This window comes from Falco rusticolus, chromosome 11 (genome assembly GCF_015220075.1).
Source record: "Falco rusticolus isolate bFalRus1 chromosome 11, bFalRus1.pri, whole genome shotgun sequence".
In the NCBI taxonomy this organism is placed as follows: Eukaryota; Metazoa; Chordata; class Aves; order Falconiformes; family Falconidae; genus Falco; species Falco rusticolus.
Window position 1 is genome coordinate 22,653,725 of NC_051197.1, and position 24,978 is coordinate 22,678,702.

At 43.4% G+C, this 24,978-nt stretch overlaps 1 protein-coding gene across 4 annotated transcripts; it reads left to right on the top strand.

Moving 5' to 3' along the window:
• Positions 1–24,978, top strand: LOC119155219 (pancreatic alpha-amylase). 4 transcript variants are annotated; one of them, XM_037403522.1, is made up of 12 exons: positions 1–114; positions 921–1,007; positions 2,577–2,792; positions 4,332–4,478; positions 5,309–5,506; positions 6,862–7,092; positions 8,008–8,141; positions 8,230–8,352; positions 8,467–8,566; positions 8,764–8,885; positions 8,998–9,123; positions 9,442–9,754. In XM_037403522.1, exons 3-12 carry the CDS (start codon positions 2,625–2,627, stop codon positions 9,629–9,631), a joined length of 1,539 nt encoding a protein of 512 aa, XP_037259419.1. In that variant the 5' UTR covers positions 1–114; positions 921–1,007; positions 2,577–2,624; the 3' UTR covers positions 9,632–9,754. The 4 variants fall into 4 exon arrangements, with proteins under 4 accessions (XP_037259419.1, XP_037259421.1, XP_037259423.1 ...); XM_037403524.1 differs by lacking the exon at positions 921–1,007 and having other exon boundaries at positions 42–114; XM_037403526.1 differs by lacking the exons at positions 1–114; positions 921–1,007; positions 2,577–2,792; ... (7 more) ...; positions 8,998–9,123; positions 9,442–9,754 and adding exons at positions 13,610–13,792; positions 14,370–14,516; positions 14,718–14,915; ... (5 more) ...; positions 19,878–20,003; positions 20,322–20,634.

Genomic DNA, 24,978 nt, shown 5'->3' on the forward strand with positions numbered 1-24,978 from the left:
CGCGGGGCTCCCGGGAGCGCCGGCCCCGCCCCGCGGCAGGGCCCGGGCTGATGGCGGCCGGGCCGTGCGCTGGTGCTGCAGCCCGCGGGGAGCGGCTCGGGCTGGCCCCGACACGTACGTACCGAGTGCCGCCGCCGCCGTCGGTGCGGTTACTGCCCGCAGTGCTGGCGAGGGTTTGCGGGGGGGCAGAGCTGCGCCCGGCCGGAGCTGTGTAGGGGGCAGCGCCGGGTCCCTAAAGGAGGTGCCGGAGCGCGAAACGCTGCAGCTCCGGGGGAGGTTCTGTGGGGAGCAACTAGAAATTCACATGGGAACTGTTCCCCTCTAACAGCTTTTTAACATCTGAAGCTTCAGCAGGCCTGCGTCAGGCCTCCTGCAAATCTAAAAATGCAGCTAGTGTTTTGGACGTAGTCTAAAAATTGCAGCTAGTGTTTTGGATGTAGCAGCTGAGTTTCATACTGCAGAGTTTAACCCAGCGAAGGCAAGCTGACCTGAGTGCTCACGCTGCCCGAGACAGCAATAGCATTCATTCTTCAGAAACAATCCTCTCCAATGTTCCTTGGCTTGCAGCCAGTTGTGCTCTCTTCTATAGAGGAATACAGGCCTCTTAATTTTTTCCAAGTTTCAAAAGCATTTTGAAGCTAGAGCCTTCAGAGTGTGTTAGGGATTTCAGCATCTCCGTTCTCTAGTCATTGCTTGTACTGAAGCCTCAGCAGCCATAAACCATTTCGAAGAAATAAAAAACTGCATAGTCTCTTCAAGCACTCGGCCTTGGAGCTGGTTGGGCCAAAATATATTGTTCTTACTGCTTTGTGTACTTACTGCTGTTAGTAAAAATTGCCCATCTGATAAATGTCTTCTCTCGTCAGAGAAGATCAAACTTCCTTAGCTTGCTCTCTGTTAATATATTTTCTTCCTACCAGGGCAAAGCACCATTCTTTCATGAAGATGGGAGCACACATAACAACTGCTTATGACTGAAATTGACACACCTTCCTGAAGAGCTACAAGTAAATAATGCCATTAAAATTATTTTGTTTACAAGCAGAAACCCAAGCTAAATTTACCAAATGATTCATTCTAAATAACTCTGGCTGCCTGTCAAGTACAGTGACAGCTGATAGCAACAGGCTCTGGAATGTAGATTCTACACTTTATAAACTGATGTGTTTGGTGCTTGAATTTGCTCCAAGGCGTTCAGCTCCACTGACAAGAGATACGGATTGTCTTCTCATTGAAATAAAAATGAGGCTTGTTTTGTAGAAGTCATGCAAGGTTTTACATAAACTTTTGTTTGGGTTTCTGTATAATAGCAGGCTGGAGTTTTCAGCAGTGCATTCCCAACGTGTATTAAGTCAGGAAAGGGTGCAGGTTTCTTTCATATAGCAAACCCAAAGGCCTTTGTGTTCCTGTTTAAACAGTCAGGGAAGTGTTTTGTGTACCCTATAATGGCACCCAGGAGTCTCCTTCCTTCTTTGCCCTGCCTTGTTTCTGTGTTAAGGTAGCTTTTTACAAAGAGTAGATACTTAGAGGAAAGTAACAAGATTCTGTGTTTTGTTATTTAAGGGAAGTAGTAGTTCAGCCTTTCATTTGCAAAAGACCTCCTTGTAGCACTACTTTGTATTTCAGGCTCTCTAAATGAACTACTAAATGTGAAGAGTGTAAAATGAGATCCTAAATAGTGTAACAAACCTTGGTAGTTGCTTAACTTGTGGTTTGTTCTAAGTCGTACCTCTTTAAATGAGAAAAAGGAGAGGCAATTTTAATAGGCTTGCCATCTGTGTTCACATATAAGTAAATAAAAACGTGATACGATTGGGGTAGTTCCTAGCCTAGCTGATCATAATAAGGTGATGCAGCTGGGTTTCCTCCTTCAGTGCATTCTCAGAACTCTGTGCCTGGGCACAGAGAAGGAGACGACTTAGTTATAGAGCTTCACGCCACTTGTATCCTCTGCATGCCATTGCACTGTTTTCTCTGGGAGAAGAATATCTTAATGCAAATTGTACAGGTGTACAGAAATTAAACATTTAGCATTTCTGGTTATGAGTCAGTATAGTCACTTCTGTATCTGAGAGATCTAAGATCAGGGCTGTTGTTTGAATGATAGATGTCATGCATATCCCAAGCAACAGACTCGCATATATTAGACCTGCAAAGTATGTGGGGATTTGTGGCAACTCATGATGAGAAACACGTTGCTTCTCCGAGGCCTAAATATACACAAGTTATGGTAACACAGCTTGGAAAAAAAGATGCCTTTCAAGGATCAATAGGAATATAAAATATTGAACATTAAAATAAGAAATAGAATGTCCATTTTGGTTTATATAAGTACTGCTTTGCCTTTTGGGGTTGTTTTTGGCTTTATACTAATAAAGATACAATTTTGCACAATAGAGAAAGCTTGTATTAGCCAAGATCTGAATTTTAACTTCAGGAAAACAAAGTTACCATTAGTATGAGAGGTTGGTATGGCTTAGCTAGAATGCAGTTCTCAAAATGGGAATCAAGCAAAGTTAAATAAATATGATGCCAGAGAATTTCAAATGTGTATTTTGTACTTTACCCTCCTCCAGGACCACAAACAGGCAGTAAGAAGAGCGCAACCGATCGCAGAGCACAAGATGAGTATCTTTTTTCTGCTGTTAGTTGTAGGAGTTTGCTGGGCACAGTACAGCCCTAACGCGCTCTCTGGGAGGACGTCTATTGTACATCTCTTCGAATGGCGCTGGGCGGATATTGCTCTGGAGTGTGAGCGCTATTTAGCTCCTAATGGATTTGGAGGAGTTCAGGTATTTGTTCCTATCAGTAGGTAGTAAAATTGCTGCGTAGATGATAATGTGTTTTTCAGAGAAAATGTTTAATTCACCAAAGGACAGGTACAGAGAAAGAAAAATAGAAATTGGTAATGGAAGTAGTAAATGCTGACAAATATATTCAACCATCACCATGTAGCGTGAATTTATTTCATTGCTCTAAAGTGCATGTTTTCTGCTCTGTGCTGTTACATTTAGATGAATTGGAATTGCATATCGCGGGCTAAATTTTTATTTTTTTTTTAATACTGCTGTGGAGTAACCTACATTTATCTGCTTGTTATTATTTAAATCTAGGGAAGCTCTTAAGAGCTAGATAAACATAAAATGACTGGGAAAAAAGGGCTCCCAAAGAGAATACAAAATGCCGAAGGTTTTGTGTAAATGCATTTAAAAGGCTGCTAATTGTGTTCACCCAAACTAAAGCACGGTGTTAGAGTAAGCCATTGAGAGACCCTTCTTTGCAGGAACCTGGTGCAAGCAGGCAGAAATGAACTGAACACAAGTTCTTTGATGGAGGTGTGTCAATGTGAATCTGTTCCATCCGAGCAACAGACATGTGTTCCTATGGAACCAGTAACGTCAGGGGTGGGGCTACAGCTGCAGAGCAGTCACCTGTTCAACTATTTCAGTGTCTTTGTCAGATTGCTCAGGAAAAGCTGGTAAGAGAAGTCTGCCTGTCTCTTGTAGGCCAGGAGCCTGCAACCTGGCCTGCGTGAGAACTTTCCCGTAATTTTCAAATGATACATCTTTTCTTTGCAACCTTCTTTCCAGGCACGCAGGCCTGATTGACTTTAAACTGATTTCTCAGACTATGGTATATGCTTGGATATCGTTTTAACTCCTGCTGTGACAGGGTCTCAGAAAGTTTTGTTCAGATGCAGGCGTGCTGAGCTGGGCACAAAGGGATGGCAGCACGAAGCAGGCTGCAGCTTAGGGATCTTGGTAAGAAATAGTGGGGTCAGGCAGTTAGTTATTTCCAGAGATTTGAAGGTAGTAGCAAAACTTTATTGCCTGAAAAGTATCCTGGAAAAAGTCTATAAAAAGAAGTAGTATAGATTATCTGGAAACTGTGACAAGTCTCACATCAAAAATGCTTTTATCCAAAACATTACAAAAATGGGAAGTTGGATCAATTTTAAGGGCAGATTAAGTCTGTTGTTCTGCAGTCAATTTTTAACATGATTCAGGGCTGTCTCTACTGGCCTAGTCCTTCAGATTTCAGACTCTTCTTTAGATCTTTAAGGCCTGCATTCATGAAGATAATAGGACACTCTGTCCATGGACCTCATTTCTATAGTATGATTCTTACCTGCTGAAGGTCCAGGCCTAAGTCTTTTTTTCCAGCCCACTGCAGTGTAGGTGGAGGATACTGAAGATCTACATGGGTTAGGTATTTTGAGTGGCTTCCGCTAAAGGGACCTGATTTTCTATTTTTGTGTTCTTTCTCTAACAATACTGGGGAAACAAACCATATCAGTATCGTGTTACCAAAAGACGCCATCTTATTCACAGATTTCACCTCCAAATGAAAATGTTATCATTACTGACCCCTGGCAACCATGGTGGGAAAGATACCAGCCTGTCAGCTACAAGCTGTGCACACGATCTGGAAATGAAACTGAATTTAGAGACATGGTGACCAGGTGCAACAATGTTGGAGTAAGTGCTTGGAAAACCTTCTGGTGTTAACAATGCAAGCACGTAGACAACTGGTAATTTAGAATGGAAGATGTAGTAGCACTGGAGTAAAGATGAGGATTTTTTTTTTTTTCCATAGAATCATAGAATAGTTTGTTTTGGAAGGGACCTTATAAAGGTCATCTAGTCCACCACCACCACCCCCACCACCCCCCGCAATGAGCAGGGACATCTTCAACCAGACCAGGATGCTCATAGTCCTGTCCAACCTGACCTTGAATATTTCCAGGGACAGGGCATCTACCACATCTCCAGACAACCTGTTCCAGAGTTTTGACACCATCATTATAAGAAATTTCTTCCTTATATCTAGTCTAAATCTACCCTTTTTTAGTTTAAAACCATTAGCCCCTGTCCTGTTGCAATGGGCCCTGCTAAAAAGTTTTTCCCCGTCTTTCTTATAAGCCCCCTTTAAATACTTTAATACTGGCCCTTGGTGCAGCCATGCTGGCTGTCTCAAATCACCTCCTTGTCCTTCGTGTGCTTTAGCATAGCTTCAAGGAGGATTTGTTCCATGATCTCCTCAGGCACAGAGGTGATGCTAACAGATAACTTCACAGGGTCCTCCTTTGTACCCTTTGTAAAAACGGGCACAATGTTACCTGCATATTTGTTGAGATGTATGTTGTATTACCATTGTTATATGTAAATAAAAGAGTAATATTTTAAATAAAATGATGGGGGAAGAAAGCAAGCAGAGGTAGGGTGATAGGGCAGGAGTTGAGAGAGGGAACTTTAATTAGTGGTGCTGTAGGAAATGGCTTTCTCAAATTGTGAATACTATTCTCTAGGTACATATTTATGTGGATGCAGTAATCAACCACATGTGTGGAGCTCATGCTGGTGCTGGCAGCCATGCTACTTGTGGGAGCTATTTCAGTGCAAAGACTGAAGATTTTCCAGCTGTGCCTTATTCTGGCTGGGACTTCAATGATGGTAAATGTAAATCTAGAAGTGGAGACATTGAGAATTATCATGATATATCTCAGGTAAACCTAGAACTATACATATATTTCTCATGTACATCTGTTCCTGGGCTGTGGTTTCTTTGCTCCCCTTTTCTGGCAGACCTTTTAAAAAAGAAAAGAAAACAAAAACCTCCATGGAGAGCCATCCCAATTGATAACCGAGGTCAGCGTTGCTATCGGGAACACTGCTTGTTAAAGGGATCGCTCTACTTGAGCCAATGGCTCAATTTCAGATTTAGACGAATGTGCTTAGGTACTTTGTAGGTAGATTTAAAGCTTATAAAATCTGTTTAGGGATTATCTTGTGTGGGTTTTTTGTGTTTTAAACAAGATAAAGGTAAGAGTGATTATTTGCCTTTTCGTGTAAATTGGAAGTTGTGTTTGGTTTCAGTTTCAGAGGAGAGAGATTAGGATTGCACAAAGACAAATAATAATGCTAAAATCTTGAAACTGGACCTTCTGTTTCCTCGGAGTCCCTGTTACTCTCTGTCAGATTACGAGGTCAGGACTTCAAAACTACCATAGAATGAAATGTTATTTTTTAAAGATAAGATCCCATCTTTCTTGAATAATGTCTTATGCCTTTCAAATGCATGTGGTCTCTCCTGAATCTCGGTTAAGGGGAGAGAGGTTTTGGAGAAATGGCAGCAGAAGGGGAGACTTTAAATGCCGCTGAATTCTTCAGCAGATCTACAGGAGCATCTGTACAGCCTGTTCCTTAGTATGGTTTGCAACATGGGCTGACGCAGCTTGCTCTCTCTGGGCAGGTGTGCATAGCCACAGAAACCCCTTGTAAGAGCAGTTAAAAAAAGGCATTTCAGTATATTCAGCGTACGCTTGAAGTATCCTTTTGATGCAAATGGTGCCCACCGTTTTGTATTTAGAGGAAATCAAGGCAAAAAGGGGGCAGAAAACAGGGTTTAATGTTTCACAAGGCTATAACAACTCAAGAATTTTAACGGATTTAGAAGTATAACTTCTAGAGATCTTTCCCACATCAGAGAAGAAATGAGTGCCCTTGCAATAGTGATTAATCTGTTTGTCAATACTCTGGAGTGAGAATAATGTGTCATGTTTTTGCCCTTTGCTTGCATTAAAAAGCTGGTGATAGATTTAATGGTTTGACTGTCTGTTACAATCCTTCAGCACCTACAGCTGTGTAAGCTGGGTGAATGCAGACTTCTTAGCGCTCCTTCTGTGTAGATGACTGTCCAAGGTGATTGTCCAAGGCAAAGTTATGTGTGATGAACAACAGCTAGTGAAATTTTTATTTGGTGTGGCATCACACAGGTAACAAAATCCAAACCGTCTGTAGAACGCTACTGCGTTTAGTTTATTAGGTGAAAAAAATGTTTAATTTCAGATTTTTTCTACAGGTCCGAGACTGCCGCTTGGTGAGCCTTCTTGATCTGGCCCTGGAGAAGGACTATGTCCGCTCAAAAGTTGCTGAGTACATGAACCACCTCATTGATATTGGTGTAGCAGGCTTCCGAATTGATGCTGCCAAGCATATGTGGCCGGGGGACCTGAAGGCAGTTTTAGACAAGCTGAATGACCTAAACACGAAATGGTTTTCTGCAGGAACTAAACCTTTCATTTACCAGGAGGTAATCTTTTTTTTTTATTTATTTTATTTCAGTTGTACTTTACGAACTTCTTTCTTGCAGGCACAGTATAGACTCAGTCCCACATGGGAGGCGATGCTTTGCCTGAGCTGGGCCGGAGCAGCTCTCGGACTTGTAGACCTGTAGCTTCTAGACCTGTAGCACTTGTTGCTGTGATTTAATAACCATAATATAGAAATACCTAATCTGCCCACAAATGCTAATGGACAGTTATTTTGGACCTTCTGTAACTAAGTCTACCTGGAAATTTGACTTGCTGTGGATTCTGTTGCATCAAAGTTAGTGTAAAAATTCTATTGATTTGAAAAAGAGATGTCGCTGCTCCCCAAATTTTAAGTTCTGGAGAATTCATTGCAACAGAAAGTAGAAATAGTGATTATGGTCTGAAACATGGTTTTCCAATGGCATAGCCTTGTTAGTTGACATTCCAAGTTTGTGTTTTACATTTGGGTAACAATTCCTAACAAGCAGGTAATTGTTGGTTTCCGTCAGCAGGAGGTAAAGTTGCTGGACACATTTTATTAAGTCAATATGTGGCCTGCAAGGTTTAGGGCAAACAGTCGGACATTCTTTAGCTACACGGAGAAATGAGGTTGCCCGTGTGCTGGAAGCAGAGACGTTGTTGGCTACACTAAACGTGAAGTTGGTACGGCCCGAGTCTTAATGATGCGACAGTGATCAATGAAGGTGAGGAGAATTAGGATGGAGATGGAGAACAAGCTCACCGCTAGGCTGAGATCAAATGAAGAAAATAGCTTTAAATGCAGTTTTTCGAGTAAGCCAACTAATGCGTTTAGCTCGAGTAGTGCCTCTTCCTTAAAACAGTGTCTCGGGCAATGCCTTGTACTTGTCTGGTGTTTTGAAGCAGAAAGGAACGCTCTGTCTTTCCTGTACCAGGTGATTGACCTGGGTGGAGAGCCGATCAAAGGCAGCGACTACTTTGGAAATGGCCGAGTGACAGAATTCAAATATGGTGCGAAACTGGGGACGGTGATCCGCAAGTGGAATGGGGAAAAGATGGCGTACTTAAAGTAAGGATGAAGATGCTGCAGCTTACGGGGGGGTACGCTGGGCACACGTGTTGACAAGGCAGCTTCAAGTCTTTGTGTTTTTGGCTAGGAACTGGGGAGAAGGCTGGGGCTTTGTGCCTTCCGACAGAGCCCTGGTCTTTGTGGATAATCACGACAACCAGCGGGGCCACGGGGCCGGTGGAGCTTCCATTCTAACGTTCTGGGACGCCAGGTAAGGGGTTGTTCCTGCCCGGGCGATGCTGCTTGCTTTTCCTCGTTTGTCTATCTGTTCTCTGGCACAGTTTCTCTTTCCACGTCTCATTACTTGTTTTTGTCTAACGAACAGGCTTTATAAGATGGCAGTTGGTTTCATGCTTGCTCATCCATATGGGTTCACGCGTGTGATGTCAAGTTTTCGCTGGCCAAGAAACTTTGTCAATGGACGGGTAAGCTGGTACATGCTGAAGATGCATTCACGGTGAATAAGGATCAGGACGGGGCCAGAGTAGCAGTCCAGTGCATTTAAATTTGTTAGGTGACTTCTCTGTCCCATGTTGGACCTAGCAGATGGCAATTTGATGGTCCATCTAGGTTTTCTCTGCATTTCCAGTAAGAAGTATTAAACTTCTCCTTTTAATTACAGGATGTCAATGACTGGGTTGGACCGCCGAGTAACGCGGATGGATCAGTAAGGCCCGTTACAATCAATGCAGACACTACCTGTGGCAACGACTGGGTTTGTGAACATCGCTGGCGTCAAATAAAGTAGGGACACTGTGGGGGAAAATAGCGAGCAAAAGCAGTTGCTTTTGCTTCCTGTTCCTTCTGGGTTCAGAGCTCTCGCGGGCGCAGTGACAGCCGTTCCTTGCGTTTTCAGGAACATGGTCATCTTCCGTAATGTGGTGGACGGTCAGCCTTTCTCCAACTGGTGGGACAACGGCAGCAATCAAGTGGCTTTTGGTCGTGGTAGTAAAGGCTTCATCGTTTTCAATAATGACGACTGGTAAGTCCGTGGGTGGGACCATGTCCCCAGAGAGGAGCACAGCAGCGCTCATCAGCCATCCCGATGGGGAGGGGAACGTCCCTTTCTCCTGATGAGCGCAATCACTGCAGCTTGAGCTGGAGTCTTTCAATTGCACGCCAGGACTAGAGAGCCAAAATGGGAGCACAGGGAATGAAGCATGGGTTGGACGAGAAAGGTCACACTTTACATTGCCCTACAAAGTGAGGGATTAGTGTCAAGTTCAAAAAGTCCCCTACCCAGTTTGAAATACCTGTTTTGAAATCAGTGGGTAAACAGCGTTTGTTTATTTTCACGTAGGGATCTGAACATCAGTTTGCAAACGGGACTGCCTGCTGGTACCTACTGTGATGTTATTTCTGGAGAAAAGGAAGGCAACACATGTACTGGAGAACAGGTCTATGTTTCCAGAGACGGGATAGCTCGTTTCCACGTTAGTAACAACGCTGAAGATCCATTTGTTGCAATTCATGTTAATGCTAAGTTATAACTTGGGAGAAATACCTTTCTCGACTTGGTGTGTGCATTACTGTTCCCCCATATGTTGTTCACTGGTATTTGAGCCTGAGCAATTCTCTGTATCTAGTGAATTAAAAATGGCAATCAAATTGAAGAGTAATGTTTTTTTCCTGTAATGACTTGGATTGTAACTTTATCACATGATAACTTGTGGCAATGCAGCGGTAGATTTCAAGGCAACGCAGCACTCCATTTCCCCCATCACAGAAACGGAGGGGGGAGATCAAAGAAAGTAAATAACAAGAACCCAAACCAGCACCCGGGCAAGTCAAAATGCAGTATTTCCAAGGCCAATACCTGCACACACACCTGCGTCCCAGAGCAGCCGCGTTGCGGGCACTCAGCAGTGGGCAGTGCCTACGCACACAGGCAGTTTGTCTGTTTCTTGCCACCAAGCAAACGCAGGGTCTGGGTCAGCAGAGGAAGCTGGGCTGTGCCGATCAGTTATTCCAGCCTACGTCACCAGTGAAGCCAGTGGGTTGCCTGCTTCACAGTCAGCTTGTGCCTGTGCAAAGCAAACCCACGGATCTTCCACCGTCAGCCCCAACGCCTGGTGCCCACCAGTGTTCACGGGGGCTGTTTCGAGGTGTCCGAGAGGCACGCTGCGTGTCCGAGCATCGCTTAGACCTTGTGGCAGGGGCTGAAGCCCAGCGTATTCTTGTCTCCGTGGTGCGTTAGGCTTGCTTAGTGTGTAACATCTCAGGGACTTACGCAGACAGAGCGCAGCCTTGGTGGCTTTCCCAGTGTCACTGTCAGCTATGAGAAAATGCTGCGGTAAACGCGAGAGGGCGAGTGCTGCTTGAAGTCAGCAAGTCTGCTTGTCCCAACATAGTCATTGCGACCCGGTCTGGAGGGCCAGATGGAAGAGTCCCGCTGAGGTTTCTTATTTTTGAGGTCAAGGTGCACTTTTAAGAGCTGATTCTTTTTGTGGTAGGAGCGAGTGCGCACAGGGGGGTGCTGGGGGTGTGTGTCGGCTGCCTGTGTGCCCAAGACCTCGGCATGCCTGGCAAGGCAGTTATGGTGTGGGAGGAAGGGCCCAGGCAGTGTCGCTGGCCCAGAGGCTGGACCTCCCCTCTGCCTCCCCGGCTCGGGGTGGCCAGCAGGGCCTTGCTGAGGGCAGGGAGCCTGCTGGAAAACACAGCCCTGGATCTGCGCACTGGAGCCGTGTCAAAGACAATAGACCCATGTGGCAGGATGTTAAGGGCCATTGCAAACCTCTTGTTTGCCACCAGGGTCAGGTCTGGGAGCCCTCGTGCTTCGTTGAAGTTGAGTGGTTCTATTTTTTGTGTAAACTGGGGTGGCAAAGGGATGGGGTCACATCTGCATAGTTCTAGTACATCCCTGAAATCAATATTCAGGAAAGCTGGTTTAAAAGCGTAACACCTCTTTGTGTGTGGTAGTGGCATATCCTGGCAGCTGAAAATTTATAATCAAGATAATGAATTTGTCTCTGCTGAAACCAGCTAAAGCCTATTACTATCTTTGAAAATCCTTTGTTAGTTTTTTAATTTTTATAATCTCTGTTGTGCTGAGCCATGTGTACACTCCTTCCCATGCTGGTCTGACGAAACGAGGGACATATTCACATGCTTTTAATTAACTCAGGGATAAACAGTTACACTACCAGCTGATGCACTCAGCTGACATAGCTGTTTATCTAAAATAAAGGTCATGCTCCAGCCCCTCTTTGTGTTGAGAAGAAGTCAGTATTCTTTGCAACACATGTGGACAGTCACAGCCTATATTATTTCCTCAGCTTCATAAGCAAGTCCCTCTTGCCCATTTCCTTTGAGCCTTCTTCCTTTGGTGGCATTTATTAGGCAGTCACGTGCTGGTCGGTCTTGTGTATGCATTGACACTGCAGCAGTGCGTTGGGAAAACGCTGCCCTGCAGCATGGTATCCATTTTGTATTCAATTGGCAGAGCTGTGCTATGACCACACAGGGACATGCAAGAGCAGGTCTGCTTTTTAGGTTTGCAGTGCAAAAGCTTGCAAATAAAAGGGTCTTATTTCACCCCACAGTTGTTCAAAATCATGTTTCCGATGGTCCAGGTGGTCAAATGGATTAAAACACAGGATTTAAAATAAAAAAGACAAACTCCTCTGGTCTTGCCTGCCCAAAGCTTCAACTCCCTTAAAACTCCTCTGAAAATCAGAGCTAATTTGTTAGGCACCTGACATTTTTACCATATTGAGAGAGATGCTATGTTTGAAACTGTACATTAAATACTTTGCTCTTGGGGTTATACTTCAGGAAGACTCGTAAACTTTCAGTGCTGGATGGCCACCTTCTCTCTTGCCCTCATGCATTTCCTCAGCATGCTAAAATACTGCAGCTTGTTCAGCCTGAGCTGCTGAGTAGCCTCATGTGAGGGCTTCCAGTCCCCTTGCTAGTGTGTTGGCCACCTATTGCATCAAGCTATAGAGGATGGGTCCTTATTCTCCTTGGCTGACAGCAGTATATTTCAGTGAAAAACACATGTAGTTGGAAACCATGTTATGCAGTGACATGCCATCATATCAGTGGAACCCCACAGGAAACGGTGATGGAAAAATTAACCTCAGGCACGTTTGGTTGCTTTTGGTGATATTGAGGAAAGAGGGGCGGCTGTTCTCACTGAATTAGTAATCACAAGGTGCAATTATCTCACTGGTTCCTTGCTGTTAGAAAGCTGGCAAGGTCATTTGTAGAAACTTACTATTTCATTGTTGTAGTGGAAAAACAGACCTTTTATAAGGTCTGTGATATGAAAATGAACAGGTGGGTAAATGGGACCAGCTTCTGCATTTTGTCCTTGAAGACAAATTATGGGAAAGAGAAGCATGCATATAACACATTTAAAGGCATGGCTACTTTCAGAAAGAACACACTAGAGGCAGTTCAGATACAAAGCACACTGAGATTTCTCTTGGAGTAGATATAACACTTTGTGGAGTTTTTGTTTTTCTCACAGATACTCATTGAATGTCAGGGATCTTCTGGTCTTTTGTTTTATCGTTGGCATGATGGGAGCTTATTCTTGGAGCATTTTTGCTTATCTTATAAATCAGTTCCAAATGAAGACCTGAAATTATGTCATGATCAAAAGTCAGAAAGTGTTTTTGAAGGAGGAATTTGTAGGAAAAGCCAGAAGGGACTCGGGCAACACCTCTGGCTTTCAAGTTCAATTTTATGTCAGGGAGCTAAAACTGTACCATCTGCTGTTTTGCTGTACGTCTGATTTTGGGCTTCCTTCCTTGACTGAGATGAATCATTGGTCATTTAAAGTGAGGTGAAACCTTATGCTGAGTCTCTGTTGGAGAGGAAAACACTTGCAGCTCTGATTACTTCCAATCAGGTAAAGAAACTGTATGACTGTGTGAAGAAAACCAGTAACAGTTCCCAGCAGGGACTGGGCAGTGATGCTAGGAAAACTTCAGGCATGAAAAGGGGTCAGTTTCTAGTTACCAGTGTGATTCACCTGGTGAAGACCCGCAGCATGTTGTGTGATAGATCTGTTAGTGATGGAGAGTGGCTGATGAGGTACCCTGGTTTGAGCTCAGACTAATCCTGAGAGCTAGGTGCTTCTGGATGGCGGGCTGTTAGATTTCACATTGTCTCTTAATCCTCTCCCTTTCCTTTCACCTTCTAGAGCCCCGTTTGAAGGTCTGTGTGTTATGTTTTGGAATACTTTTGATAAAGTAACTTTGTTTACATGATTGGAAAGAGTACAGTTCTGAGTTTGGGTGCACTGCTCACAGACAGCTTGGGTTATGATAATGTATAATCATTGCGAAAAGGTGTTTTATCTTCAGCTGTTGGGCAATCCAGGAAAAAAACAAAACGGGAGAATGATGTTGAGCTAACTAGCCAAATAGTAACTGATAGCATTGATCTGTGTGAATTTTGACAGCTGCAACAGGAACTTTGCCATCTTGCAGGAGTATAAATTGCCAGTGGAAAGACCATAGCCCTAAGGCATCATGCAAGTCCTTCTCCTACTCGCAGCTGTTGGGTTTTGCTGGGCACAGTACAACCCCAATACTTGGGCTGGAAGGACGTCTATTGTACATCTCTTCGAATGGCGCTGGGCGGATATTGCTCTGGAGTGTGAGCGCTATTTAGCTCCTAATGGATTTGGAGGAGTTCAGGTAAGGTGTTTCATGTGTGTAGGTAAGAAAATGGCATTTCAGCATTTGATTAATGTATCAAAATGCTGGTGTTGGAGACAGCCAGCTCCAAATGGAAAAGGGGGGATGTAGTAACTGCTGTTAGTCACAACCTTAGAGCCTGCAGGGCCAATGAATGATCTTGTGTTTCTAGATCAGTTACAGGGGAGCATGCTTTCCTCTGGAACACTTCCCTTGGGAAGCTAAGTTTTCCTCTTTACCTTGTTCTGAGGGAAGTCTATAAGCATTGAATCTTGGCTTTCCTAAGAATGTCACTATTCCGGATAAAAGTAATTCCTGTGGCTTCAGCCCTCCCGTGCACGTGTCCTTGAAATCAGGCCCATGCTGGACCTGGGCAGCCCATAGGAACAAAAGCAAACTTCCTTCCTTGCCAGTTTACAGGACGAACATCTCAGACCTGACCTTATACTGTGGGAGAGAGAGACTGGTTTGGGTGCTAGCCTGCCTCTGAGGGTAGAGGTGCTGATTGAATTTTTTCCTTTAAAATGCTGAAATAAAACAATTGATTTCTTATCAAAGTACATCATTTCCTCTGCAGGTTTCACCTCCAAATGAAAATATTATCATTACTAACCCCAACAGACCCTGGTGGGAAAGATACCAGCCTGTCAGCTACAAGCTCTGCACTCGATCAGGAAATGAAAATGAATTCAGAGACATGGTGACCAGATGCAACAACGTTGGAGTAAGTACCTTGAAAAATGTGTGTCTGATACACCAAGAAGTACAGCCGAAGGGAGTTATTGCTGTTGCCCTTAAAGGAGGCATAAACTGAGAATAAACTGAAGGGAGAAAAAAGATAAAATTAACAGTGATGCGGTAAAGCTCTGACTATCACTTCGCCATCATTAAAAAACATACTGAAATGCACTTACTGCTTTTCTAGGTTCATATTTATGTGGATGCTGTTATCAACCACATGTGTGGGGCTGCAGGTGGCTCAGGCACACATTCTACCTGTGGAAGCTATTTTAATGCTGGAAACAGAGATTTTCCAGCTGTGCCATACTCTGGCTGGGATTTCAATGATGGCAAATGTCGAACTGGAAGTGGAGACATCGAAAATTATGGTGATATATATCAGGTAACTATATCTGGCAAAAGTTTGAAATATTTTTCTTTTTCCCTGTTTTTTTTTTTTTTTTTTTTTTTGGTTTAAAGATGTTGTGTAAATGTTACAGTAAGGCCAAACAAAGGGAGTAGTTTCTCATGAAACCTGTGCTTTGTCACTTGACAAGTGAATGAGGTAGTGAATACAGGTAAAGGAAAGGTACTCGTGGTGCAAAATATTCTAAGTACTGAGGACTTAAGAACTATCCCTGCATGTTTCACATGGGCACATGCAGAAGTTTGCTCCTGAACTGAGCTCAGTGTTATAGCTTGTAAACAGCTAATCTTGATAAGGAGACCCCTTGGAAAATTGACAGCAGTACAAGGTGCTACCCTGGTTAAGTGATTTACTCTTTTTTTGTGAATGGAATGTGTGGGAATTCTTTCTCAAGGTTACTGCTCTTCCTTCAGCAACTCTGCAAAAAACCACCATGCTGTTTCTCATACTCAATTCTGATGACATCTGCACAGGGAGGTGAAAATTTTCACCAACTGTCCTAACTTGACTGTTGAGCTGTGTAGTAAATTTACGTATGTCTTGGTACAGACTGTTGTGGTTTAACCCCAGCCAGCACTTAAACACCACACAGCTGCTCCCTCATCCCCCCCATGGTGGGATGAAGGAGAGAAACAGAAGGGTAACGGTGAGGAAACTTGTCGGTTGAGATAAAATAGTTTCATAGGTAAAGCAAAAGCCACACAAGCAAAGCAAAACAAGGAATGAATTCACCGCTTTTCCATCAGCAGGCAGGTGTTCAGCCATCTCCAGGAAAGCAGGGCTCCATCATGTCTAATGGTTACTTGGGGAGACAAACACCATTGCTCCGAACATCGCCCCTTTCCTTCTTCCTCCCCCAGCTGTATATGCAGAGCATGATATCCTATGGTCTGGAATATCCCTTTGGTCAGTTGGGATCAGCTGTCCCGGCTGTGTCCCCTCCCAACTTCTTGTGCACCCCCAGCCTACTCACTGGTGGGGTGGATGAGAAGCAGAAAAGGCCTGGGCTCTGTGTCAGCGCTGCTCAGCCATAACAGAAATGTCTCTGCATTATTGACAGTGTTTTCAGCACAAATCCAAAACATAGCCCCATACTAGCTACCATTAAAAAACCTAACTGTATCCCAGAAAAAAACACTACACAGACCTTGACATACTTCTCTTCTGTACAAACTGGATATACAAACAATTGATTTTATGGTTCAAAACATGCAAATATTTCATTGAATGGTTTTACCATATGACAGAGTACATATTTATGTGGATGCAGTAATCAACCACATGTGTGGAGCTCATGCTGGTGCTGGCAGCCATGCTACTTGTGGGAGCTATTTCAGTGCAAAGACTGAAGATTTTCCAGCTGTGCCTTATTCTGGCTGGGACTTCAATGATGGTAAATGTAAATCTAGAAGTGGAGACATTGAGAATTATCATGATATATCTCAGGTAAACCTAGAACTATACATATATTTCTCATGTACATCTGTTCCTGGGCTGTGGTTTCTTTGCTCCCCTTTTCTGGCAGACCTTTTAAAAAAGAAAAGAAAACAAAAACCTCCATGGAAAGCCATCCCAATTGATAACCGAGGTCAGCGTTGCTATCGGGAACACTGCTTGTTAAAGGGATCGCTCTACTTGAGCCAATGGCTCAATTTCAGATTTAGACGAATGTGCTTAGGTACTTTGTAGGTAGATTTAAAGCTTATAAAATCTGTTTAGGGATTATCTTGTGTGGGTTTTTTGTGTTTTAAACAAGATAAAGGTAAGAGTGATTATTTGCCTTTTCGTGTAAATTGGAAGTTGTGTTTGGTTTCAGTTTCAGAGGAGAGAGATTAGGATTGCACAAAGACAAATAATAATGCTAAAATCTTGAAACTGGACCTTCTGTTTCCTCGGAGACCCTGTTACTCTCTGTCAGATTACGAGGTCAGGACTTCAAAACTACCATAGAATGAAATGTTATTTTTTTAAAGATAAGATCCCATCTTTCTTGAATAATGTCTTATGCCTTTCAAATGCATGTGATCTCTCCTGAATCTCGGTTAAGGGGAGAGAGGTTTTGAAGAAATGGCAGCAGAAGGGGAGACTTTAAATGCCGCTGAATTCTTCAGCAGATCTACAGGAGCATCTGTACAGCCTGTTCCTTAGTATGGTTTGCAACATGGGCTGACGCAGCTTGCTCTCTCTGGGCAGGTGTGCATAGCCACAGAAACCCCTTGTAAGAGCAGTTAAAAAAAGGCATTTCAGTATATTCAGCGTACGCTTGAAGTATCCTTTTGATGCAAATGGTGCCCACCGTTTTGTATTTAGAGGAAATCAAGGCAAAAAGGGGGCAGAAAACAGGGTTTAATGTTTCACAAGGCTATAACAACTCAAGAATTTTAACAGATTTAGAAGTATAACTTCTAGAGATCTTTCCCACATCAGAGAAGAAATGAGTGCGCTTGCAATAGTGATTAATCTGTTTGTCAATACTCTGGAGTGAGAATAATGTGTCATGTTTTTGCCCTTTGCTTGCATTAAAAAGCTGGTGATAGATTTAATGGTTTGACTGTCTGTTACAATCCTTCAGCACCTACAGCTGTGTAAGCTGGGTGAATGCAGACTTCTTAGCGCTCCTTCTGTGTAGATGACTGTCCAAGGTGATTGTCCAAGGCAAAGTTATGTGTGATGAACAACAGCTAGTGAAATTTTTATTTGGTGTGGCATCACACAGGTAACAAAATCCAAACCGTCTGTAGAACGCTACTGCGTTTAGTTTATTAGGTGAAAAAAATGTTTAATTTCAGATTTTTTCTACAGGTCCGAGACTGCCGCTTGGTGAGCCTTCTTGATCTGGCCCTGGAGAAGGACTATGTCCGCTCAAAAGTTGCTGAGTACATGAACCACCTCATTGATATTGGTGTAGCAGGCTTCCGAATTGATGCTGCCAAGCATATGTGGCCGGGGGACCTGAAGGCAGTTTTAGACAAGCTGAATGACCTAAACACGAAATGGTTTTCTGCAGGAACTAAACCTTTCATTTACCAGGAGGTAATCTTTTTTTTTTATTTATTTTATTTCAGTTGTACTTTACGAACTTCTTTCTTGCAGGCACAGTATAGACTCAGTCCCACATGGGAGGCGATGCTTTGCCTGAGCTGGGCCGGAGCAGCTCTCGGACTTGTAGACCTGTAGCTTCTAGACCTGTAGCACTTGTTGCTGTGATTTAATAACCATAATATAGAAATACCTAATCTGCCCACAAATGCTAATGGACAGTTATTTTGGACCTTCTGTAACTAAGTCTACCTGGAAATTTGACTTGCTGTGGATTCTGTTGCATCAAAGTTAGTGTAAAAATTCTATTGATTTGAAAAAGAGATGTCGCTGCTCCCCAAATTTTAAGTTCTGGAGAATTCATTGCAACAGAAAGTAGAAATAGTGATTATGGTCTGAAACATGGTTTTCCAATGGCATAGCCTTGTTAGTTGACATTCCAAGTTTGTGTTTTACATTTGGGTAACAATTCCTAACAAGCAGGTAATTGTTGGTTTCCATCAGCAGGAGGTAAAGTTGCTGGACACATTTTATTAAGTCAATACGTGGCCTGCAAGGTTTAGGGCAAACAGTCGGACATTCTTTAGCTACACGGAGAAATGAGGTTGCCCGTGTGCTGGAAGCAGAGACGTTGTTGGCTACACTAAACGTGAAGTTGGTACGGCCCGAGTCTTAATGATGCGACAGTGATCAATGAAGGTGAGGAGAATTAGGATGGAGATGGAGAACAAGCTCACCGCTAGGCTGAGATCAAATGAAGAAAATAGCTTTAAATGCAGTTTTTCGAGTAAGCCAACTAATGCGTTTAGCTCGAGTAGTGCCTCTTCCTTAAAACAGTGTCTCGGGCAATGCCTTGTACTTGTCTGGTGTTTTGAAGCAGAAAGGAACGCTCTGTCTTTCCTGTACCAGGTGATTGACCTGGGTGGAGAGCCGATCAAAGGCAGCGACTACTTTGGAAATGGCCGAGTGACAGAATTCAAATATGGTGCGAAACTGGGGACGGTGATCCGCAAGTGGAATGGGGAAAAGATGGCGTACTTAAAGTAAGGATGAAGATGCTGCAGCTTACGGGGGGGTACGCTGGGCACACGTGTTGACAAGGCAGCTTCAAGTCTTTGTGTTTTTGGCTAGGAACTGGGGAGAAGGCTGGGGCTTTGTGCCTTCCGACAGAGCCCTGGTCTTTGTGGATAATCACGACAACCAGCGGGGCCACGGGGCCGGTGGAGCTTCCATTCTAACGTTCTGGGACGCCAGGTAAGGGGTTGTTCCTGCCCGGGCGATGCTGCTTGCTTTTCCTCGTTTGTCTATCTGTTCTCTGGCACAGTTTCTCTTTCCACGTCTCATTACTTGTTTTTGTCTAACGAACAGGCTTTATAAGATGGCAGTTGGTTTCATGCTTGCTCATCCATATGGGTTCACGCGTGTGATGTCAAGTTTTCGCTGGCCAAGAAACTTTGTCAATGGACGGGTAAGCTGGTACATGCTGAAGATGCATTCACGGTGAATAAGGATCAGGACGGGGCCAGAGTAGCAGTCCAGTGCATTTAAATTTGTTAGGTGACTTCTCTGTCCCATGTTGGACCTAGCAGATGGCAATTTGATGGTCCATCTAGGTTTTCTCTGCATTTCCAGTAAGAAGTATTAAACTTCTCCTTTTAATTACAGGACGTCAATGACTGGGTTGGACCACCGAGTAACGCGGATGGATCAGTAAGGCCCGTTACAATCAATGCAGACACTACCTGTGGCAACGACTGGGTTTGTGAACATCGCTGGCGTCAAATAAAGTAGGGACACTGTGGGGGAAAATAGCGAGCAAAAGCAGTTGCTTTTGCTTCCTGTTCCTTCTGGGTTCAGAGCTCTCGCGGGCGCAGTGACAGCCGTTCCTTGCGTTTTCAGGAACATGGTCATCTTCCGTAATGTGGTGGACGGTCAGCCTTTCTCCAACTGGTGGGACAACGGCAGCAATCAAGTGGCTTTTGGTCGTGGTAGTAAAGGCTTCATCGTTTTCAATAATGACGACTGGTAAGTCCGTGGGTGGGACCATGTCCCCAGAGAGGAGCACAGCAGCGCTCATCAGCCATCCCGATGGGGAGGGGAACGTCCCTTTCTCCTGATGAGCGCAATCACTGCAGCTTGAGCCGGAGTCTTTCAATTGCACGCCAGGACTAGAGAGCCAAAATGGGAGCACAGGGAATGAAGCATGGGTTGGACGAGAAAGGTCACACTTTACATTGCCCTACAAAGTGAGGGATTAGTGTCAAGTTCAAAAAGTCCCCTACCCAGTTTGAAATACCTGTTTTGAAATCGGTGGGTAAACAGCGTTTGTTTATTTTCACGTAGGGATCTGAACATCAGTTTGCAAACGGGACTGCCTGCTGGTACCTACTGTGATGTTATTTCTGGAGAAAAGGAAGGCAACACATGTACTGGAGAACAGGTCTATGTTTCCAGAGACGGGATAGCTCGTTTCCACGTTAGTAACAACGCTGAAGATCCATTTGTTGCAATTCATGTTAATGCTAAGTTATAACTTGGGAGAAATACCTTTCTCGACTTGGTGTGTGCATTACTGTTCCCCCATATGTTGTTCACTGGTATTTGAGCCTGAGCAATTCTCTGTATCTAGTGAATTAAAAATGGCAATCAAATTGAAGAGTAATGTTTTTTTCCTGTAATGACTTGGATTGTAACTTTATCACATGATAACTTGTGGCAATGCAGCGGTAGATTTCAAGGCAACGCAGCACTCCATTTCCCCCATCACAGAAACGGAGGGGGGAGATCAAAGAAAGTAAATAACAAGAACCCAAACCAGCACCCGGGCAAGTCAAAATGCAGTATTTCCAAGGCCAATACCTGCACACACACCTGCGTCCCAGAGCAGCCGCGTTGCGGGCACTCAGCAGTGGGCAGTGCCTACGCACACAGGCAGTTTGTCTGTTTCTTGCCACCAAGCAAACGCAGGGTCTGGGTCAGCAGAGGAAGCTGGGCTGTGCCGATCAGTTATTCCAGCCTACGTCACCAGTGAAGCCAGTGGGTTGCCTGCTTCACAGTCAGCTTGTGCCTGTGCAAAGCAAACCCACGGATCTTCCACCGTCAGCCCCAACGCCTGGTGCCCACCAGTGTTCACGGGGGCTGTTTCGAGGTGTCCGAGAGGCACGCTGCGTGTCCGAGCATCGCTTAGACCTTGTGGCAGGGGCTGAAGCCCAGCGTATTCTTGTCTCCGTGGTGCGTTAGGCTTGCTTAGTGTGTAACATCTCAGGGACTTACGCAGACAGAGCGCAGCCTTGGTGGCTTTCCCAGTGTCACTGTCAGCTATGAGAAAATGCTGCGGTAAACGCGAGAGGGCGAGTGCTGCTTGAAGTCAGCAAGTCTGCTTGTCCCAACATAGTCATTGCGACCCGGTCTGGAGGGCCAGATGGAAGAGTCCCGCTGAGGTTTCTTATTTTTGAGGTCAAGGTGCACTTTTAAGAGCTGATTCTTTTTGTGGTAGGAGCGAGTGCGCACAGGGGGGTGCTGGGGGTGTGTGTCGGCTGCCTGTGTGCCCAAGACCTCGGCATGCCTGGCAAGGCAGTTATGGTGTGGGAGGAAGGGCCCAGGCAGTGTCGCTGGCCCAGAGGCTGGACCTCCCCTCTGCCTCCCCGGCTCGGGGTGGCCAGCAGGGCCTTGCTGAGGGCAGGGAGCCTGCTGGAAAACACAGCCCTGGATCTGCGCACTGGAGCCGTGTCAAAGACAATAGACCCATGTGGCAGGATGTTAAGGGCCATTGCAAACCTCTTGTTTGCCACCAGGGTCAGGCCTGGGAGCCCTTGTGCTCCTTTGAGTATTTTGCCAATGGATGTTTTTTTTAGAGTTAATGTACCCTTGTTTATAGTATGATTGTATGCTAGCTCTGATTATGACTTTTGGGATTAAGTAATGTCTGAATCAGCCTATCCTCAACATTACAAAACCTCATCCAAGCCCTCAGCTATTGTGGCAAATGATTTAAATGACATACATTGGTCTGAGGTGTCCGTAAATAAACAGGAGGTGCTGAATATTGAGAAGGATATGTCTGTGCCTGTGAACATATGTGGATCCACTTCTCAATTACATTGGCGTACAGTGAATGTTTTGCCTGATGTAGATGCAGAGATCTCTGCATTTAGCTGTGGGATTAAATACAACATGGAGAAGAAGAAATTATGAGACAGCTTCCTTAGGTGTAAGTAAAACTTTGCAGGCCAGATGTTCACTCCTTTGAAAGGACCAGACCCGGATTCAGACTTTGGTTTTTGTTCCTTTTTGTATCAGGGTTTTTGGCACATTGCCTTGTAATTTGAGCACAAAAGTGATGAAGAAAGCACCAGTGTCATCCAGAGCAACACCAGGTCTTTCAGATTAGTCATGGAACCTAGGGTTATGGTCAGCTTTACTGTTGATCATTAAGTTTTCACAGAACTTACTACCACTAGCAAATTTTTATCTTTAGTTTTGTCATTTCTATTGCTACTCTTTTATGTCTCCAAGCCTTAATGTTGTATGAAAATTTGAAATCCACTTAAGAAGTTTTTCATGTTTAAAGTAAAGTATTTGCTGAGGCACAACAGGATACCTAGCACATTTGTTGAAGTATAAGATTTTAGCATTTTGTGGGCATTATGCAGTATTTCATTTTCTGTTGCAAAGTAGTGCTCACTTTCATTGGCCAAGCAGAGTGAGTCTGAGTAATGTCAAAACCTGTTATAGGCTGATATTTTTTGTGATATTGCCAGTCTCATGTGTTCCAAAATAATATCTTAAACCCTAGAAAATCTGAGTTTTAAAAGAAAGTAATGGTTTGAATTAGAGTTGGGTTTTTTTTCCACTTTGAGTTTTCTGGGTACACTCCTTGGGTTTATATTTTATTTTGAAATTTAGTATAGAATTTGAATATGGAAAAAGCCCCCAAACCTAACCAGCTACGATCAAGTACATAAAGAGAAATACTTTTATTTTTTAAGGGTATGCCATGTAGCTGATTGGAAGAAACTTGACTACAAGCAAAGGTAAATACTGTCAGCTTTTCCACATACTGTCAGGTTATCAACTTGTTTTAAAGTGAATGGAAGAAAGATGATGGATAGTGATGGATTATTTTTCCTTTGGGATCTGTGAGATTTCTCTTCCCAAAAAGTTAATTAGTTCTGTTATACAATTTCCTTTTTAGTCGCTTCACTGCAGAAGAGCCTGAATGCAGTTGCTGGGTCATGAGGAACCACTCAGCTGACGTTTTTGGGGCAGAAGGTGAATCTGTCCAGTTTCACTTAAGACAAATAAGGTAATAGAGTACCTGAGAAACCCGCCTTTCCTTCCTCCTTTTTCGGTCTCTGGTTTGGCTGGTCCAGCTGCCCTCTGTTCTACTCTTTTCTACTATACTTTCCCACACTTTTGCCATAGTTCTGTTTTTCCTGCTCTTCTGCCTTTGTGTCACATGCGAATTACCATTTCAGTCCTAGTCAGCTCTTCCTTTGTGCCCTGTGGGAAGTTCAGAGGACTGTGTTAGATTCAGGCAGCCATGAAGAGGGAAGGCTCTTCATATTTGTTCGGTTTGTGAGATGGGAAACCCATATGAAACGTTGCAGCCTATATGAAGCGCATTTCCACCTCCACAATTGGAACAATTTGATTTTTTTAAAGAAATTTGGTGTCTTTTTGCATAATGTACAAAACAAACACCTCCCAAAAAAATGATGATTTTATGGAAGCTTTTGCATTTTTGCTACGTTAAATGGTAAAGCAACTCAGCCACCAATAGTGAGTATTGAGAAAACCTTTAAATAAAGAACAAGCTGGATATTTTCTTTATATTGTGCTGGAGCAAGAGTAGAATAAGACTGCAGCTACTGTCCTGTCACTACCTTCTTTAAACAATATGGAGATTATAATGGTATGATTAGGAATAGCTACATTTCATGGGTACTATAATTCAAACTAAGCAGAATTTTGTATATATCAACATGTTGTTCAAGCACAGTTTGTTTTGTGCCATAAAACATATGGAAGCATTTAAGGGAAGTAGACTGGAACAGAAGGAATATCAATGAAGAGATAATTGAACTGCAGTGTAGGTATAAGAAAAATTCTTTGACTTATTTCACCCACGTGGTCTATAAGTATCCATTATTGACAATTATATCCCTTAGTGAATATTTTAGGGACAGTAGTTAAATGGTTTTACAGAGAAAGTTTAAGACTTTACTAGTTCTTGTAAACTTTATTATGGTCCTCTAGTTGATCGTTGTAACTTGTCATTTCTACGCTTTGAAAGTTTTGGGACCTGGTGTTAGATCCTGAACAGTTAACACCTGCAAAAACAATGAAGAATAATTTAAATCTGATTTAATTAATTGTACTTTTGTTTAATTGGGTGATAAAAAAATGCCCTTTGCTTTCTAAATAAATGTTCTGATCAAGTTTTTTCATTGTAGTGGGGTGGGAAAGGCAATGGAATGTTGTCATTTTTGTAAGTACAGAACATTTGTTATTTGCTTAAACTTCTGATAATTAAAATACAGATGAAGATCAAAAGAAATGAAGCATAAGTATAAATGTAATTTTATGTCCATTTGTTTTGGCCATGTGTTTTCTGAATATGTGTAAACAAGGCACCCTGCACTGAATTAAGCACAACACAGTGTTTTACTAGCAGGAAAGCTAGCTGGGTAAGTTATAAATTGGTCATCTTTAATGTTATCAGTAGATTATGTGAGGAAAGTATAGAAATGTTTTCACAAAAGGAAAGTTCCTCAGTTCTCTGAGAACCTAACTTGAAATGTTGAGCCTAGAGCTATATGACCTATTATGCTATAAATTGTCAGCTATTGTATTGACTGATTTGGTCACAGCGGTATTCTATTTTTTGCGAATATTTTTAGTAGAATACTTTTACCTATGCAGACTAAACCAATGGTAATCAAATTGAAGACATCAGCATCTGCAAGGATTTCCTTCAGAACAGGGAACAGTAATTCAC